General features: G+C 46.4%; 1 protein-coding gene across 1 annotated transcript in view; it reads right to left on the reverse strand.

Moving 5' to 3' along the window:
* RBPJ (recombination signal binding protein for immunoglobulin kappa J region) overlaps window positions 1-13,644 on the reverse strand; it is a 59,318-nt gene extending 45,674 nt beyond the window's left edge. The window contains exon 1 of the mRNA XM_083833802.1: window positions 13,554-13,644. Within this exon, the coding sequence (XP_083689928.1) occupies window positions 13,554-13,573 (20 nt within the window). The 5' untranslated portion in view covers window positions 13,574-13,644. The remainder of the gene's footprint in view (window positions 1-13,553) is intronic.
* Window positions 13,645-17,965: the final 4,321 nt, after the last annotated feature.

Here is a 17,965-nt window from a genome sequence, read left to right on the forward strand (position 1 = left end):
AGGAGGAAGATGGGCAGAGCTGACACTGACGTTGAGAGTTTTCTGCTCCCACTGCTGTGGGATGTACGGGTTACACCGATTCGGTACAGCCCAGGGTCCAGCAAGCCACGTGCTGGTCTCCAACAGCAGGCTTAACGGACAGCTGAAGGAAAGTAAGAGCCAGACAAGCCTGACGGGTACGTACCCCAAATGTTCTCCCTGTCTATGACTATTTTCAGTTCAGGGGATTTCTGGACCCAATGCTGATGCCAGGAATGAACGCAGCCTTTATTAATAACTGTGGCCTCACATGGTCCAAGCACGCTGTAGCCAGCAAAGGATGTGTTTGGAGACCAGTGGGGCAGAGAAGAGACCGAGGGAGATTTCTGCTATAACGCAGGGCTATGCGGGATGTGCAGGAGAATCCCAAGGCACCAGGACATTATCAGCCTGATCAGCCCTGAAAGGTCACCCCACCCCAGATCTAAAATTCAGTTCTGACACGCCAGGAGAGCCAGTGTCACATCGGAGTGACGCTTGCAAAGCCTGCAAACCGCACGGCTCGGGAGCCACAGATACTCCCTCCTGACCTGCCCACTGCGCTGGGATGCCACGGCTCAGCCAGCCGGCCAGCGCCACGTGGTAACACGAACCCCTCCGCAACCAAAAGGGAAAGCACAAGGAAGCTCCACTGGCCGTGTAGCTGCTTTTCAGAAAGCTCATTTAATTACGTAAGAAAAGAGAGCTTCTGAGAGTGCCAGTAGTTGTGCTTTGGCCCCATGCAATACAGCCCCAGGTGCTTCTAAGCTTTGGGAACACAGTAAAACACGTTGCCTGCGCACCACTCTTCGCAAGGAACACAGAGCCTGTGAGCTCCAGTTACCCCAGTTGTTTTGGGGATGAAAAACTAACACAGTCCAGCATTTCAAGTAAACTATGGCCACTGCTGGAAGTGTGCCGAACCCGTATACCACCCTCCAGATGGAGTGTGCAGAAGCTAGAGATAAGTACAGGCTCATCACAGGAATGAGGCCATGCCAAGACCCGGGGCACTTTGAACTCAAAGTCCTCAAGATGTTTCTAACAGCTACCACTAACTGCAGGCGCTGTATAGCACAGATTCAAGAGGAATGAGACGGAAAGGCAAAAAGCAAGTGGACAATGCGCTGAACGGCCTCAGGAAGAAGAAAGTTTAGTGGATTCCATTACAGATATTTGGCAAAGGAGAACCTGATAAATGACTCAACTCTTCGGAGAGCAGCGTGAAGTTACTTTTGGCTTCCAAGACAGAAATTAAGAAGGCAGCTGAAAAAAGGAAGAGGCCACAGTCACAAGGAGCAATGGAGATCTGGGACAAAGCTTAAGCGCTTGCTTCCTGTTTCTACAATTATGATCCAGTGTTGCAAGACTGAATTTTCAAAGGTTCCTTTTACTGAAGGAGAAAGGTTGCACACATCGAGGCTCGCTGGTCAGAACCATTATTCCGTTCTGATGTCCGCAGGACATCCCTGTTTGAATTTTCTTGCCAAATGAACAGTGGAATGGAGGAATGCTTTAAGCCAAAGGGCTACGTGAGCTGCTTAACCAGAGAGTAAACAGGCAGCAAGTTCATTGCTGAAAAATCAGGGACCATTGCTGCACCCCACCTTCAGTGACATCTTGATGTTAGCCTCTAAAATGAGAGGATTTTGTGATGCAGCAGCAGTAGGCAAGTTCATGACAAGTGCATCGCAAAATCTACAAGCTACTGAAGATTCCTTCTCTGATGAGAACAAATGCTGAAGAGAAATATTTAAATTGAACTGTTGGTTTTTAATCTGTATCAGAACACTCTGCATTAATACAGTTTCTGTAAGGTTCTGAAAAGGTATTAGGAAAAGCAAAACTAATGTACTGAACCAGTGAACCAGGCAAAAAGAAAGATGCAATTTTATTGAGAAAGTTACACGTGCTCTTTTAAGCCATCCTAAATTAGGAGAGATGTTGTGTACAGTAAATATTAATTCAAGATTTATAACAAAGCTGTATAACAAACGACCTGAACTGAAGCTTATCCGCATGCACGCACCCACATTTAGGGCACTGCTTAGCTACAGAATTTAGCTTTCAAAACCTGATCTCAGCTTCACTTTGTTTACTTTCAGCATTTCAAAAGCAATCCTTTCTCCCAGCTCTGTGGCTTTAGAAATGCATCATATTAGTAAGAACAAGGTGTCCCATTCCTTCCCAACTTTCAATGTATTTCCTACAAAGCCACTAGCAACTGATTGCAGCAACTCTCAATTCATTCAGTTATATTTTATCCATCCTTGGAGGAGCAGAAAAATGTAGTAGTAATAGCTTCCCAAACACTTCGAACGTGGTGAAGAGGACTGCAATATGCCAAAAGACAGGAGGTAAGTGAAAAGAAATAACTCTGAAATAAAGTGCTCCTCCACTATTTCTACCCCCGCCTTCACATCATTACATTTTTTTATTGCTTTTCCTTTACAACTTAATTTTCCTCGTTGCTCCATATCCATATTTTGTCTCTTGCTACAAAAGATAATTTCAGGTTCTTGAACCTGTCTTCTCCCCAGTCCTCCCAAGTTCTGTGAATGATGGCAATGGGCACTTCAGCTGGGAGGCGAGCGGCATACAAGCACTCATTAGAGACGACTTTTCTCGTGATGGAGGACACCAATCTGGGCAAGCTCCACGTTCCCAAAAGCAAGGAACAGGGTTTGGACTTGACTTAAAGCAGACAGTTGTTAGCATATTATATTGGTTGAGTAGTAACAGTGACTTTTCCACTGCACAGATAATGGTGGTGATGCTCTAAGCACACCCTAAGTCTTATAGGGCCAGTAATAACAGACCTGGGGGGAAATAAAGACCATGATGGATCCAGAGTAGGGAACAGTCCAGTTGGGAAGTCCTCTGGAAGTTCTGCTCTGAACAAAGGCAACTGGACACAAACTGCCCAGGAACAGAGAGAACAGGGCTTACACAGAAACTTCACAGAAAAAAAAATGGGGAGATAAAATATTCTGGTGTGATGATCCATAAAAAAGGGTATGTAGGAGCAAAACGAATCGAGAACTGGTCACAAAACTCAGGAGAGAACAAGACTGAAAGTCGCTAGGTAAAAATAATAAAAGATATCTCAATATCCCGTATATAAAACAAGAGGAAACATTGACTGAGTCTGAATTCAAATTAGAGGAAGGGAACGTCAAGCAGTGCCTATAAACATTCTTCAACTAATTTCAAAACAAACAGGAGAAGGTATTAGCTGGGACAGCAATTTGGACGCTGCTAGGATAGTAACTTTCATCTTAGGGAAAAGGCTGCCATTACTGAAGGAAAACACCTGAAATCAGGACAATACATGGGAAAATACTGAAGACAACAAATGTTATCACAGGTGTAACCAGTAAAATCTGTATTGAGAAAGTACATGAAACAACAATATCCACAACTTGAACCCTACGCACCAGACTTCTAGTAAGTGAAGAAGTCTCTTATCTCTCCAGACGTAATACTCATCACTGCCTAATGACTTCTGGAAAATGTTGGTCTGGTTTTTGTTTTTGGTTGTGTTTTTTTTTTGAGAACTGTTCTAACTGAAAAAGATAAACTTCCAAATTTGAACTGATGCAATCTGACCTTCATGACTATGCAAACTGATGAGTCAAACAAGTCTCCTGCTAACTTGAAGTGCCGTACAGCAGTAAGGTGAAACAGCAGAGAAAGACTTCTTTTTTTGATCGTTTGTACAGTACTGCGTGGTATTAAAAAAAATAATTCATCCAAAAAGTATCCATATGAACACGCGAAACCCTCACGGCATGTCCAGAGAGTCTTCTTGTACATTTTATTCCCATATGAAAATTCAGCCTAGATTCAATGCACACTCACATTGGCTTCAAACTCTGCCTCGACAGGCACCTTCAGCACATCTTCCGAGGTCAGCTTTCACCTCCTGCTGTCTCAAAAGCTCCATGTCGATGCTGCAGCCGGTCAGAAGGAAGAACAATTTTCCTTCCAGCTCAAGGGATCCAACAAAACGAGTTGTCTTCTACTTTCTAGTAGCCTGTAGCACTTGGACATGGCTGTAAGCTCCTGATCCATCTTCCCTTTGCTATCATCCGAAGTATGACTTACCCCTTCAGCAAGCTCGCTGTAAAACTTCCCAACGAGACCTTTTTTTAAGCATCATTTCGTAACCATTCCTTTGTTTTGTCTGTTAGCTATTGTGAAACACAGGTATTTTGCCCATTGCAAATAAAAATACGGAAAGTTGTGACGTTTTAGTGCAGTTCTCATGTTTGTTTTAACGCAGTTCTCCGTATTTTGAGAGCATTACTACCAAAACATAAGCACTGCAAACACAGGTTGTATTTACTGTGTTATCAAAACTGAACACTAACTTGGCCAACACTGGTATAATTAAAACATAGGAAAATAAGTCTTTATGCTTTAGTTTTCCTATTTCTGATGACCTTTACAATCAAAATACACTTCAGAGCTGGAGAACTCCCTTTTTTCTTTATACAATATTCATCTGTCACACTTACCCATAAACCAGCACATTCACCTCCACACCCAGCAGCAAAACACTTAATACTGGAACTAAGAGCCACCCTTGTGCATTCAGTGCTTATCCAAAGATCTCTCAAAACCTAGCTTTTACATCATCAGTAGGATTCATTCAGCATCACCTGTGCTGACTGACACAGCTTGTCACAGTGTGCCATGTGCCACAAGCCTCTTCCAAAGAGGAAGCCTAAGCCCAAATGCTTATTTTGATTGACTGCTCAGCACAGTTTATTGACGAAAGATTTGTAATTCACATGTAAACAAAACAAAACCAACACCAACCAGGCAATCTTAAAAAAAAAAAATGGAATGCAAAAAGGAAAATAAAAACACCCCAGGACTCAGTGCTGGCAAAGAAGCACTGAACAGCAAAAGAAAAAAGGTTGGCCAGAAAAATACTTGGACAGAAAAGACACATCCAGAATAGTTTTGCTATATCCCCCTCACTTCTGGAAGATATTACATTATTAAGGATTTTACTAGTCATCACTGTATATCTACTACAAAACTAAAAGAGCGTGAAAAGAAACACACACGCAGCATAATACCAGGCTTTCAATACAACTTCTTTTCTGAATTCTTATGCTCGCTACTGAAGCCAGCGTTGGCTGGCTGAATTGGAAAGCAGGAAAGGATTTTGAATTTTAAAAATAAATACCTATACAGAATAATTTCTTCTGGAGCATGAAGGCATGGCTCCAGCCCACCACAGCACCACTCTGTCTTTCTTTGCCTTTATCCGCTGGTCATGCCCCATCCCTTCCTTGTGGTGCAGTTACACCAGAGCAGCACCTCTCTGTTCCAGTATCCCCCACTCCTACCAAGACACATTTATTACGGACACGGTCACACTTCATCTTCTTTACCACATCTGTTTGTTAGGCAGGCTGAATGCCTAAGGAAGCGCGATGCCTTCCGCGCACCTTTCACTCTGTGACCCAGCTGCAGCAGGGAGGAAGGCACGATGCCACCTGCCGAAACACAGCAAACCCACCAGGGCAGGGCCCCCAGGCACACGGGGCAACGAGAACGGGGCCGGGAGACACTAACTGAGCTTCCACCTCTCCACCAACCCTGCGTCTGACCTTGGCAAGTCACTGGCTTTTTGCACTTGCTTTCTGATGTTCAGGACACGAAGCGCTTTTACGCAGACGGCTGGAACAACAACGACAAGATAACCGAGTAAGTTAAATTATTATTTATTCTGCTGTGCCAGGCCTTAGATCCCTTCTGCAACGGCACGAGCCAAGAACGAGCACAAGCACCTCGGATTGCCCAGACCTCCAGTGTGAAGGTCCCCTCGCGTCAAAACACCGGGGACAGCAGCAGCCCATCAGCAGACTCCCCCCTGCTGTACCAAAACCTGATAAAAGCTTTGTTTCACAAATTGTGCTGCTGAGCAAACAAGTTTAACCTTATTTTGTACACGGGCAGTTCCTAATCTACAGCTTGCGAAAGCAACGCTGCCTGCGAGACCCTCTGCCACTGCTCCCAGCCAAAATTGAATTACAGAGTTAAAATAAGAGCTGCCAGGAAAAGAAAAGCAGGATATTACCTAGAGAGTATTTTTTACTCTGCGCTGTTACTATGGCCCGGCAAAAATTAGGGACCAGTATTTTACACAATTCAGTTCTCTCTGTCAGGCTTAGAGAATTCTGAATTTCACGGCTGCCTGATCAAGTTTCCTTCTGATACCAGGCTTCCTGGTAATCTCCCAAAGCACCACGCACTGGAAATATGCCACAAGTACAAGTTATAAAAAAGCGCAGATGAAATAAATGTTCTACAGACCGAGCAATCTTATCAAGAACAGCAGCAGAAAGACTGTTGTCTGGCACATACTGAAAGATGCCCACATTTTTCTGTGCTCCTAATGGAAAATTAAATAAAATTAAATATTTGTGTTGCTATTCAAGTAACTATAAATAACGAGATTAACGCCGACTAGGACCCGTTGCAATACGTACTCTTGCCTCTCGCTACCAGACGTAGAACAATTAAATGAAGTAACAGGTGTAATCTCACATGGAGCAGTCAGAAAGGACCACCTGCCAACACAGCTCGTTGCCTTTTACCACACGTGCTCTGGATTTTGGACGTGCTGATTAAATGCCTCTTCATACAAGTCAGTCGTCCAGTTGCAACAAAAAGGAGGAAAACTATACTCCCATACAACCATCTTAATGCCTTCACGTTTTCCAAGTAAAGCAACAACAATAACTTTAAATCACTCATTACAAAAATACATAAATTCAGCAAGAAAGTTTTCAAGACTTACTCACATACAAAGACGCGTTCAAAAAAGAGCTCGACAAACTTACTGTAGATACATGCTGCAGACCGAAATTTTCAGATCGCTTTAGAAAGAATAAATCATGTCGCAGCATCATGTCATTCACTGAACCACCTGAGTAACTGGAATAGTAAAACACTGGTATAACTAGTGGTAAAATGTTATAGATAAATCAAACTTCTCAAAAATTAGAAAAAAAATGAGACGGGAAACGAAAACGGTTATCCTTGCAAAGCTACAGCCTCCGCGTGTTGTAAAGATGTAGAAATTCAGTCTTAATCAAGGGATTTCTCACATGGTGCATACTGAAACCCCTATCTTCTCTCTCTTCTTGGTAACAGAGTTTACCGCCACAAACACGTAGTTTACGCATTTACAAGCATGAAGATGTGTATCACTATCTGGTTAACCACCGCAGCAGAAGAGTACCGAGTATTTTTTCAGAAAACGAGATTATTTTAAATTGCTTACTATATCCTGGCTCTGTAAAGCGGCCTGTGATGTCACACACAAACAGGCGATGAAAGAGTTTCTTCAGGTTGGGAAGGGTACTTCACATTTAAAAAAAAAAAAAAAGGTAGCAACCACAAAACACACACACACACACACTCGCACGCGCGCGAATTATGAGTAAAAAGCACCACAACACAAGCAGAACCCCAGGAAATGAGATAATGTCAAACTCCGAGCTTCGCGTTTACTTTTCCACAACTCGGTAAGGATATAATGATATGGAAATTGCTACTTTCTATTAATAATTTTCTCTTGAAATTTATCAGCTGTTTCCTCTTCTGAGCTTGTATGCTGGAAAGGAATGACCATAACACCATATTACTTCCTTGCCTCGTATGATCTTACTTAGTTCTTTCTGCAATTACGTTCAAGACAAATATGACAGCTGTACAATATTAGATCATAAGCATTTTACATAAAAATGAAACCTCAGTAAGTTCAGAAATACGATTTTGCATCTGTAACTGTAAATTTGCCTTGAAATAACAGACTTAAAAGGCATACGCAGTTGTGCTAACAGAATTAATTTCATCCAACAATGCAGCTAGTGATGTTTATCTTTTTCCCCTCTTTATCTAAGCATACAGGAAAAAATAAGCAACCCTTTAAATGCAGGCAGATGCTACAGTTGCTTTTTTTTTTTCTTTTAATAGCGCAATAATGTAAACTAAAAATAAAACAAAAAGCACTTAGAAGTACGCCTTCCCTGGGAAATGCTCTTGGGAGGCAGCGATTCAGCACATCCCAGCGCCACTCAGGTCAGTTAATAATGTGCTTGCAATTAACAGCCAAAGCATTCAGGGTGATCAGCACTGCCAACAGAGAAAGGATGGCCCCAAACTTTAAAATTCTGCTGACATGATTTGCTCTCCACATGTGAAGCTAGTATGTGGGATCAACTACGTTCTCCATTCCCAACAGACGTTGACATGCATTGCGTAAGACACAATACTTGTGTTGAGCACGTACTTCACACATCTAAAACTACAATTTCTCTGCTCAATTTTACCAAAAAACACAGAATAGCTATGTAGTGCACCCACCTTAACTATACTCTTTATAATGTAACTGTACTCTTTTAAGTAACTCAAAGAATGAGTTCCTAAAAGCTTTTTTCCAAGCCCGTGCACATGAAGGTGCAGCAGGTCTTGCAGAAAGCCTTCACAAGCCACTGCTGCTGCAGGCTACTTTAGCTTCTTTGTGCGCTCTTTTTAAATGTAGAAATCGTTTCAGTTCCTAATAATGATAAAAAAAAACTCGAATGAATTACTACTGCAAAGTAGAATGTAGCAAGTCAGAGGAAAGAAAGAGTGTTCTCTCCCACTCACAAATCGTTTGTGTAATTCATAGTAGAGAATCAGAGCTCTCTCTGCACAGAGATACTGGTAAAGGATTCTGCCTTTTAAGTAGCAGTTTAAAAAGCCAACGCATTTTATGCCTATTAAAACAGACTACAGCCTATTTCTAGAGAAATCAAGCTATAAAAAGATGACTTTCAAAGCTTCCTTGTGCCATACATCAACTACAATAAGTCCAAAATGACTAAGAGCTACTTAAAACAACGAATAAACAATGGGAGCAAAATCCTAATCGAGAGCTTAACGTCATAAAATCGCTCCTGCCGAGCCTACAAGCGGTGAGAAGAGCATTTGTAGGCATCTCAGAAGACTCTCTCAGGAACACAGTGCTCACAGAGATTTCCCAATAGCCAGAACGAAGACGCTGACATGCCCCTTGATAATGATTTAAATGTTAGTCACACAAAACCATCTACTCATTTGATTGTAAATGAGTTTCTCCCAACAACCTTTAGCACTCATGATGTGTGCGCACACAACACAATAGCCACGGTTATGCTATTACTCAAATCTTAATAAGCGCTATGTTTAAACCTCCAGCAACAGTAAAAAGTGTAGCCCGAAGATCCCATTCCTTGGATCCTACTCCTGCAGTCCACATAATCCATTCTCCAGCCCCTGAGCTCCACGGACACCGTTCTCAGGAAGACCTCTTGCAGCCACCGCTGCGACGCGGCTCCGGATCCAGGTACAGCTCTTATCTCGCCAGCCCTGCCAATCACCCAGACTATCAGCAGCGCTTCTTCACCGGAAATATTCTCCCTGACTCCCTTGGCCCTGTTCCTCTCGTGACTCAGCCCTTATCGTTCTCATTTTCCTTTCAACACATCCTTCTGGAGGAGCATCCCCGTTCACCTTTACTCTTTTACGAACTACTTAGCAGCCTGTCTCACATCCCTTTCCTTCCATTCCCCTCCACCTCACCTAGCACCACATGAAGCTACTGCCGGCTTGCCAACAAATCAGAAACGCACTTTCTACGCCGTATCTGCAGTGTTTGACCGAGCTAGCACCTTGGCTGGCGCCACCAGTCTCTCCGTCCAGATGCCTCGCTATCAGCTCAGCCCCAGCCCAGACAAAACACGGGCCTGACGGGCTCTGTCACTGCTCCAGCCTCCTTTCCACTGCGGCAAGTCGCTGCATTTCGGGACTCCTAAAGCGTCAGCCCTCAAACCGTGGCTCTCTATACATCCTCAGACCTACAGGTTTTGAGACCCATGTCGCTAAGATCTGCCTTTAGTAGGTTAAATTTTATCCTGTGACCACAACGGCTCACATCCCAACCACCGAAGCACCCTTCCAAAACGCAGAGCTGACCCTGCTCTGTTTACTCTGAACATCCCTCTCCAGGCAGCTTTTTCAGACCGACGTCGGGTCACACAAGTCCTCCTCCCCTCCCACCTCTCCCAGCACCCGCTTCACCCTCTACTTCCAGACCCTTGCTGGTGAACCCCTCCTCACACGGCTGACCAGGACGCAGAAGGGGCAGCTTTCAGCGAGCGCCCTCTCACGTTTCCACCTGGCGCCAAGCACTCTCCTGTGCCACCACAGATCTGCGGCGTCTTCCCTCACCCTGAAGTCGCCTGGTGTTCAGGAAACACCTCTTCGCCACCCGACTTCGGGGTGACTAATTCAGGCACCTAGCAGCCTGGTATTTAGAAATGTGTTACTAAAACACTTGTCTACAGAGCCTCTGGAAAACCCGGGAGAAGCCTGTGCAGTTGTTACCGTCTTTTTTTCAGGGTTTATCTGAACGCTGCTCAAAAAATAACCCAAATACTGTCTTGTTTACTGCTATTATAACGGTTTTCACTGGTAATTGAGTACTCAAACTTATGGCTAGCATTTACCATTTTTATCTACTCTCTACAATTTTTTTTACTCGCTTGCTGGTACAGAAATCTTTGCAAAGGTTTTTGGCAACGGCTTCTTGCTTTTTTTCCTGATATTTTACAGACGGGGTTGTCCCAGACTAGAGAGCAAGCCACAGAAGACACCACTCCACTTTTTAAGCCATTTTAAAATGACTTAAAAATAAGTTTTTAAGAGCAGAGATTCTGTCACATTGTTGCAATAGGCTTAGCACAGCAATTTTCGAGCTAATCAAGACCTAAAGGTATTTTTGTAGTATCAGTAACTATTTAAACAAAGCGCTTTGCACCCAAAATGTGCAACTCCAGTTAACTAACATTTTCATTAATTTTGCCATCTTAAAACATCGAGTTTCCCTAAACTGCTCACAAGCCAAAAATGCTCCACAGAATCCCCAAACACTATCCTACCATTGCAGCCCTAAATTATCCACTTCGTTTAAAATCGCCTTACAAACAGTTCATTTTCAGTAACCGGCCCCCAGTTTCTGCGTACCTTATTAGCCGCAGTTCTGACACCGTGGGCTTTCAGCCATCCTGTACACGCCAGCAGTTTTGATCGCACCGTTCCTCACGATGCGAGAAGCGTGCAACGTGCTGCAGGTAATAAACTGCTATCGTACCCTGACTCCCCCCAGAATTACTCTAGTAAATTCATACTATCCCACCCAGCACTGCACAAACCATACTTTAGGCTCAGGCGTGCAGCTTTCGCAGGAAAAGCTGCGTTTTCACACGCAGCCTGCACTGGCTACGGAAAAACCATGCGCTTTATCTCAACGTTCGAGCACCCATAAGAAAGGCACGCTGCTCATTCAAATACCAGGCAGTATTTGGGCACTACAGACTTCAGTTACAGCTTTTTAATTTCAAGCCCTTTTTTTTTTCCTGCTTAATACCCAGCTTTTGCAGAACAGCCGAGAAAGAAAAACCATTTTTACTGACTTACTTGGAAAAAAGTCAGTTACTGGAGTATCGTCAAATCGTGTCGGGTGTGCTAATGTACACAAACAGCTCAGCATCACAGCTGTAACCCAAAAACACTCATACATAAAAACCCCAGGCTCCTCGATGCAATCTAGCTACAACGTTGACCGATCTTAACATACTTCTTTTTATCAATGTTAAAAGTAATAAACAACAAGAAAATGAGACAACTTTTTCAGAGAATTACTCAACTTACAGGTTTTGAACAGTAACTTCAGGGTTAAAATCCAGAACAGTTTTTTGCATTCTTGTTAAAACGCTTTTTTAATTTGATCGCCCATTTAAAAAAGAAATACAGCGTCTGTTATTCTCAATATTTTAACGTATTCCCACGAAGGCTAACTGTAACGTCATAAGCACGAGAACATTTCTGACAAACCTGTAATAATCAATAAACAAAAGGAAATGGAGCCCAAATATTCAGATGAGTAAACTAACACAAACGTGGAAAAGCTTAATTGCTAACTAGGACACAGACTACTACTCGCAGCAAACTTTAAAAGCATTTCTTTCCTTCTTTCAACTCTAACCTCTAAAATAGCACACCCCAGGAACCATAACAAATAAGACCAGCTTCACCAAAGAACATTTAATTGGGAAAATGTGTACGAGCCGCAAGATGCCTTTATCAGGAGAGAAATCAAGCAAGAGCTTCGATATAGTTTTCGACAGACAAAAGCGAGGAATTGGAAACACTGCTGCAGCCAAACAAAACAACAAAATACCATAATGCTACCTTCTCCACGAGAACAAAAGCATCAACCACCAACTCCACCCCACCCCCAAGCAGGCTGTTGCGCTCTCTAACCACATAGCCCATGCTGGAGACAATGTAATCCCACGGGGAAGACAGAAGGTCACAGGCACGCTGTGAAATCACAAAATAAGGTCCACTTTTTAGAAAGGCTCGGCGGTGCTTTCACCGCTCACAATGTCATTTGGAACAAACAGGTGGAGCGCAGACATGGCCTGCTCTTCTCCTGCTGTCCCTTCCCTCGGCATATAGGAGGTTACACATGTCCAGCACGGTCCAAAATTACAGGCACGGCCTTTACAATAAGCAGGAGCAGTCAAGATGTGGCAAGGGTGGCAATACTCAGTGTAACACTGCAGGTGAGATCGGACGCTGTGCGCCAGCAGCGTGTCTGTTATTATCCACGGGCTGTAGGTGGCTACGAGGGTGTCGCTGGTTACAGTGACACGCACTGCAGCGGGCTAGCCACGATTAGCTATTACCCAGCGTGGCTGAAAGGGTCGGCAGCTATCATTCATTGCGATTCACGGTGGCTTAGTGGGGCGGGGAGCCTGCTCCCCTCGGCCATGCAACATCAGGAGCTGAGAAAGCCCAGCAAAGCCCAGGGAGCGGGGAAGGGGGACGAAGGGGAGGCGAGGAAGGGCAGTTTCGCCCCGCGCCCCGACAGAGGGGCTGCCTAGCCGGCACGACCCGCAGCCTGCCCGCACCCCAGCAGCCGTGCGGGGGCCCGGGGGCGCTGAGCCCGGCCGGGGGCTGAGGCAGGGCAGGACCGCGGCTCCCAGCCTGCGGCCGGGGCAGCAGCCTGGGTGCGAGCGGAGCCGGGCTGCGGCATCTCGGGGGGGCACAGCCGGGCCCACGCCACCCCTCGGGGACCCGTGAGGACGAGCCCCGAGCTCGGAGCCCCTCAGGCGGCGCAGCCCGGGGAGGGGGGGGGGGGGGCGGCGGAACGCGGCCGGGCCGCCTCAGGGAGCCCGGGGGCAGCCCCGCAGGCCCTGCCCCGCGCCCCGCGCCCCTCAGAGCCTTGCGCCCACCCGGGGGGGACCCCGACGGCGGGGGCTCGGCTGGCCGGGGCCCGCCCGCACAGCCCCCGGAGGCGGCCCCCGGGCTCCCCGAGGCGGCGGCGGGGCCGGCGGCGGGCAGGGGCCGGGCGGGCGGCGGGCGGGGGCCCCCCGGAGCGCGGCGCTCCCGGCGCGGCGCCGCCGTCCCCCCGCACTTACCCTGTCACAACAGGCGCCATCTTCCACAAACTCTCGCCAAAACTCCTACTCTCGCGAGAGCTGCCTCCTCCCCCCCCCCCTTCCCCGCTCCCCTTACGCCTCCCCTCCCCGGGATGGCAGCGCGCATGCGCCGAGGCCGGGAGACACACGCGCGCGCGCGCGCGCGCGCACCGCCCACTCAGCGCCCGGGCTCTCCCCTCAGACACAACAGCCCCGGCGTGGGAACCGGCGAGGTCTCGCGAGAGCGCGCTGCGCTGGGTAGAGGGCAGTGAGGGGAGTCTCGCGAGAGCTGGGTGGTGGGGATTCCCTCTGCCCGCTCGTGCGTCTGGCTGCCCGGCGGGCGGGGCGGGGCGGGGCGGGGCGGGCCGAACCAACGCGGGGACAGCGGGGGGGAGGACAGCGGCACTGCCCGCAAACCACGCGGGGCGGCAGCAGGGGGGTGGCTGCCAGCACGCCTAGCAGAGCCTCCCGGTAGCGGCGGCAGGCGGGGGGCTGGCGGCTGCCTCCTCCTCACCACCCCCTTACCCCGAGCTCCCCCCCCGCGGGAGGCGCGGTGGGCCCGCCCGCCGTGTGCCGGGTGAGGGCCGGCGGCGCGCGCCGCGCCTCGAGCCCGCGGCAGGGTCCGGTGGGGTCCCGCCGCCATGTTGGGGCTCGGCCGGCCCTGGGGGTGGTGAGGGGCTGGGCTCGGCCGGGGGGGCTGTGTGGAGCCCCCGGGGCTTGTCCGCCACGGGCCTGACCGGGTCCGTCACCTCAGCGGTGCGGGCTGCCGCCCAAAGCCTAAAAGGCCGTATCCTCGCCCTCTGTAGCTCCCCGTGGGAGTGCACACCAAACGTTCCTTCGTTCCTAACTCTTCAGTTCAAAAGTCTCCTCACGCAGAGCCCAGAAACCAGCCAGAAAATAAATTCTTTTACAAACCAGGGGTTGGAGATCAGGCTTCAGAGGTGTGGGTACTCCAAGGACTGCTCCCATTTCTTACATAAAATCATCACATTTTTGAAAAATAAATTTTAATAAAAAGCCTATTTTCTTAATTTTGGTGTTTTCTACAACCAAAAGGCATAAGAATATAAAATCATAGGATGGCCTGGGTTGGAAGGGACTTCAGAGATCACCCAGTTCCAACCCCCGTGCCATAGGCAGGGACACCACCCACCAGATCAGGTTGCCCAGGGTCTCATCTAACCTGGCCTCAAAACACCTCCAGGGATGGGGCATCCACAACCTCTCCGGGCAAGATATATTTGTTTAGCAGGTAATTTTGGAGTCTGCTAAGACCCAGACCAATAAAGTGACTCTTGTACTGACCTCTCAGAAGTCTCAGTGTGGATGATGTAACAAGAAGGTATCTGCAAAAAGAAAGGACCTGGGTGTGCTCCGACATCTTGACATAACAAAATGAGAGGAGCCTGATCTTGGATCCACTTAACAACATGACCATTTCAAGTCCATTAGAGGACTGTCTGAAAATTAATCCCTTTCTGACTTGGATTCTATCCTATCCATTCAACCTCTTCATGCCTTTAGTATAGCATATCAATTTAACTTCAAATACATATTCAACATAGATTTAAAGATCCCCTGAGACTCCAAAAAGTGCATCATTTTTATTACTTCACCTCCATACCTCTGCTGTTTCCCAAGGTAGGAAAAGCGAGAACATTTTCAGTAACACCATTAGTTTGATGTCTTTCCTAAGTACACTCATACTAATTCAATGAATGTGTCAGATGTATAAAGGCATGCTCTAAGAGATCGTTTGGCCACCAGGTTTACTGTAATTCTGCTCACTGTACAAACAGCTATTGTTTGCTATTATCAAAGGCACTTTTCCCCATCATGATTTCCCCTTCTGAAAGGAGTTACGAAATGACGTTGATTGGCTCCACGAAGGAGCCATGAAGGCGCAGCTCTTGTCAAAAGCACGATGCATACTGGAAATCCTCTGTATTGTTTGTGAAGAGCAACTCATAATCCCTTTGGAAATCTCTTCCTAAAAACATCTTGTCCTTTTTTTTTTTCCCTCCAAGGCTAAAGAATGATCTCAGCTCATGCTAGCTCCGTTCCGTTAAGAATGGTTCCTGGATATTTGCCATGGCCTGTCTCTAGATGGTCATTTTCTGGGGCCCCTCTTTTACTGTGTTTTGAATTGAACTGGAAGATCTAAAAATACAGCACACAATAATATGCCATGTCTAGACTCTTAATATTTTACAAAGAAGTCATTTTGACTAATAATCAAATTAATTGGATACTGGAGCAGGTATATTATTTTGAAGAATAATAACAGAAATGACTGTAGTCCTTTCCATCACTGACAGAGGTACATTATAAAACAAACAAACATTGATTTTTTTCCTTTCTTTTCAGTCATAAACAATCTGTAGTGCAAAAGGGCAGGAATACTGTTCACATCAAAAACAATAGCCTGAAATTATGTGAATATCTTGAGGTGGAAGGAAAGACAATAAAACCACAGTGGTGTGTTTAGTTTCTTTCTTTCTTTCTTTCTTTCTTTCTTTCTTTTTCTTTCTTTTCTTTCTTTCTTTCTTTCTTTCTTTCTTTCTTTCTTTCTTTCTTTCTTTCTTTCTTTCTTTCTTTCTTTCTTTCCTTCTTTCTTTCTTTCTTTCTTTCTTTCTTTCTTTCTTTCTTTCTTTCTTTCTTTCTTTCTTTCCTTCCTTCCTTCCTTCCTTCCTTCCTTCCTTCCTTCTTTTTCTTCCTTCCTTCTTTCCTTTCTCTTTGTTTTTTCTCTCTTTCTTTCTTTTTCTCTTTCTTTCTTTTTCTTTCTTTCTTTTTCTTTCTTTCTCTTTCTCTTTCTCTCTCTCTCTCTTTCTTTTTCTTTCCTTCCTTCCTTCCTTCCTTCCTTCCTTCCTTCCTTCCTTCCTTCCTTCCTTCCTTCCTTCCTTCCTTCCTTCCTTCTTTCTCTCTCTTTCTTTCTTTCTTTCTTTCTTTCTTTCTTTCTTTCTTTCTTTTCTTACTATTGTTCATGCATTGGATTTTCTCCTCGTTGCTAAAAGTTCCTACTTCACATGGTACAGTGTGTGCAATTTCAGTTGCCTTTAGTGGAAACTGAAAGCATCTCATAGCTCAGTGAACTAGACCCCCCTTTCTGATCTGTGGTGAAGGTAAACACCTCCAGAGCTGAGGTAGGGGAACAAATATAACTACAAAGCTTGCAAGATTTAAATTTTTGTATTTATTTGCCATGTAAATCGGCAGTCAGCCTTTCCAACAGAAGGTGACTCAAGCCGTGCCGAATTCAGTGGCGCAGCTCTGCATGGAGCCCCTGGCTTCCAGGAGGATGTGGGGACGCCTGGCGCGGAGGCACCGTGGACACAGGGGCTCCCAGTGGGCACGGGGCCTCTCCTTTCAGGAGGGGGCTTTGCCCAGTGGGGTGCCCGCAGTCGTTAGCTGCCTTTGGAAGGGGAAGGTTAAAGAAGAAAATGGCTGTTACTCTTGTTTTGTAAACCCTCGGACAGGGCCGCCTCCTACTTTTTTCGGTTCACTGACACGTACAGGTGTGGACAGGGCCAGGTCCATAGGTCTGTCTGTCAGTGGTCTGTCCCAGGTCTGTGCTCTGTGCAGACACCTACAGCTTCACCTGGGAATTCATATGGCCCCTCATCCTCTCAGGACTCAGGGTGGAAAGAAGAGAAAAGACAGGGATCAACAGCCAGCAAAGCTGTTAGGGATCAGGCCCTCTCTGTGGTCTTTTGGCACTTCATTTTGGCTGTCAGGTGGCATTTAAGGAGTTGCCTTGCACAAACAGCCCAGCTCTGGAGCGGAGGGCAGGCGGGATCGGGGAGCACTGGGTGCAAGCTGTAGTAAGAGGCCTCAAGATTTCAACAGCCTGCTCGACCGGTCCGGAGCAAACTTTCTCCGACTCAACCCTGACTCTGTCCTGCCCTGAAGCTCTTTCCTTCGGTCACGGCACAGCTAGCACTGCTGCCTGCCCTCCTGCTCGGCCACTGCCCCACATCCAGATGACCTGGAGGCAGCTCAGGGGACTGCAGATCTCTTAGGGACTGCCCCCACTTCTACAGAAGCACCCCGTGTCTGTTACGTGCTTAGCAGTGAGTCCCCTTCCCAGTCGAGTCTCACTTCTCAGAAAAAATAACTCATAGCATATCCTGTAAAATCCTAGCTATTTATAAAGCATACTGACCTTAAAAACATCATAGGCAGTAGATTCACGCAGCTATCTGAATCTGCAGCTCATTGTAAGTAACAGGTTTATCTGTAGATGCTGCAGTTTGTATCTGGTAATGTAAATCACACATTCGAGTAGTGCATGCTATGATATAACCCTTCTGGAATTTTATAAGCACAGGATGTACAGTGTGGTTTAACCGCGTGTCTAGGAAAGAAAATAAACAGGCAGTTGCCCACAGAGCATATCTTACATCTGAACTTCT

Source organism: Anser anser (assembly GCF_964211835.1).
Source record: "Anser anser genome assembly, chromosome: 4".
Classification (NCBI taxonomy): Eukaryota; Metazoa; Chordata; class Aves; order Anseriformes; family Anatidae; genus Anser; species Anser anser.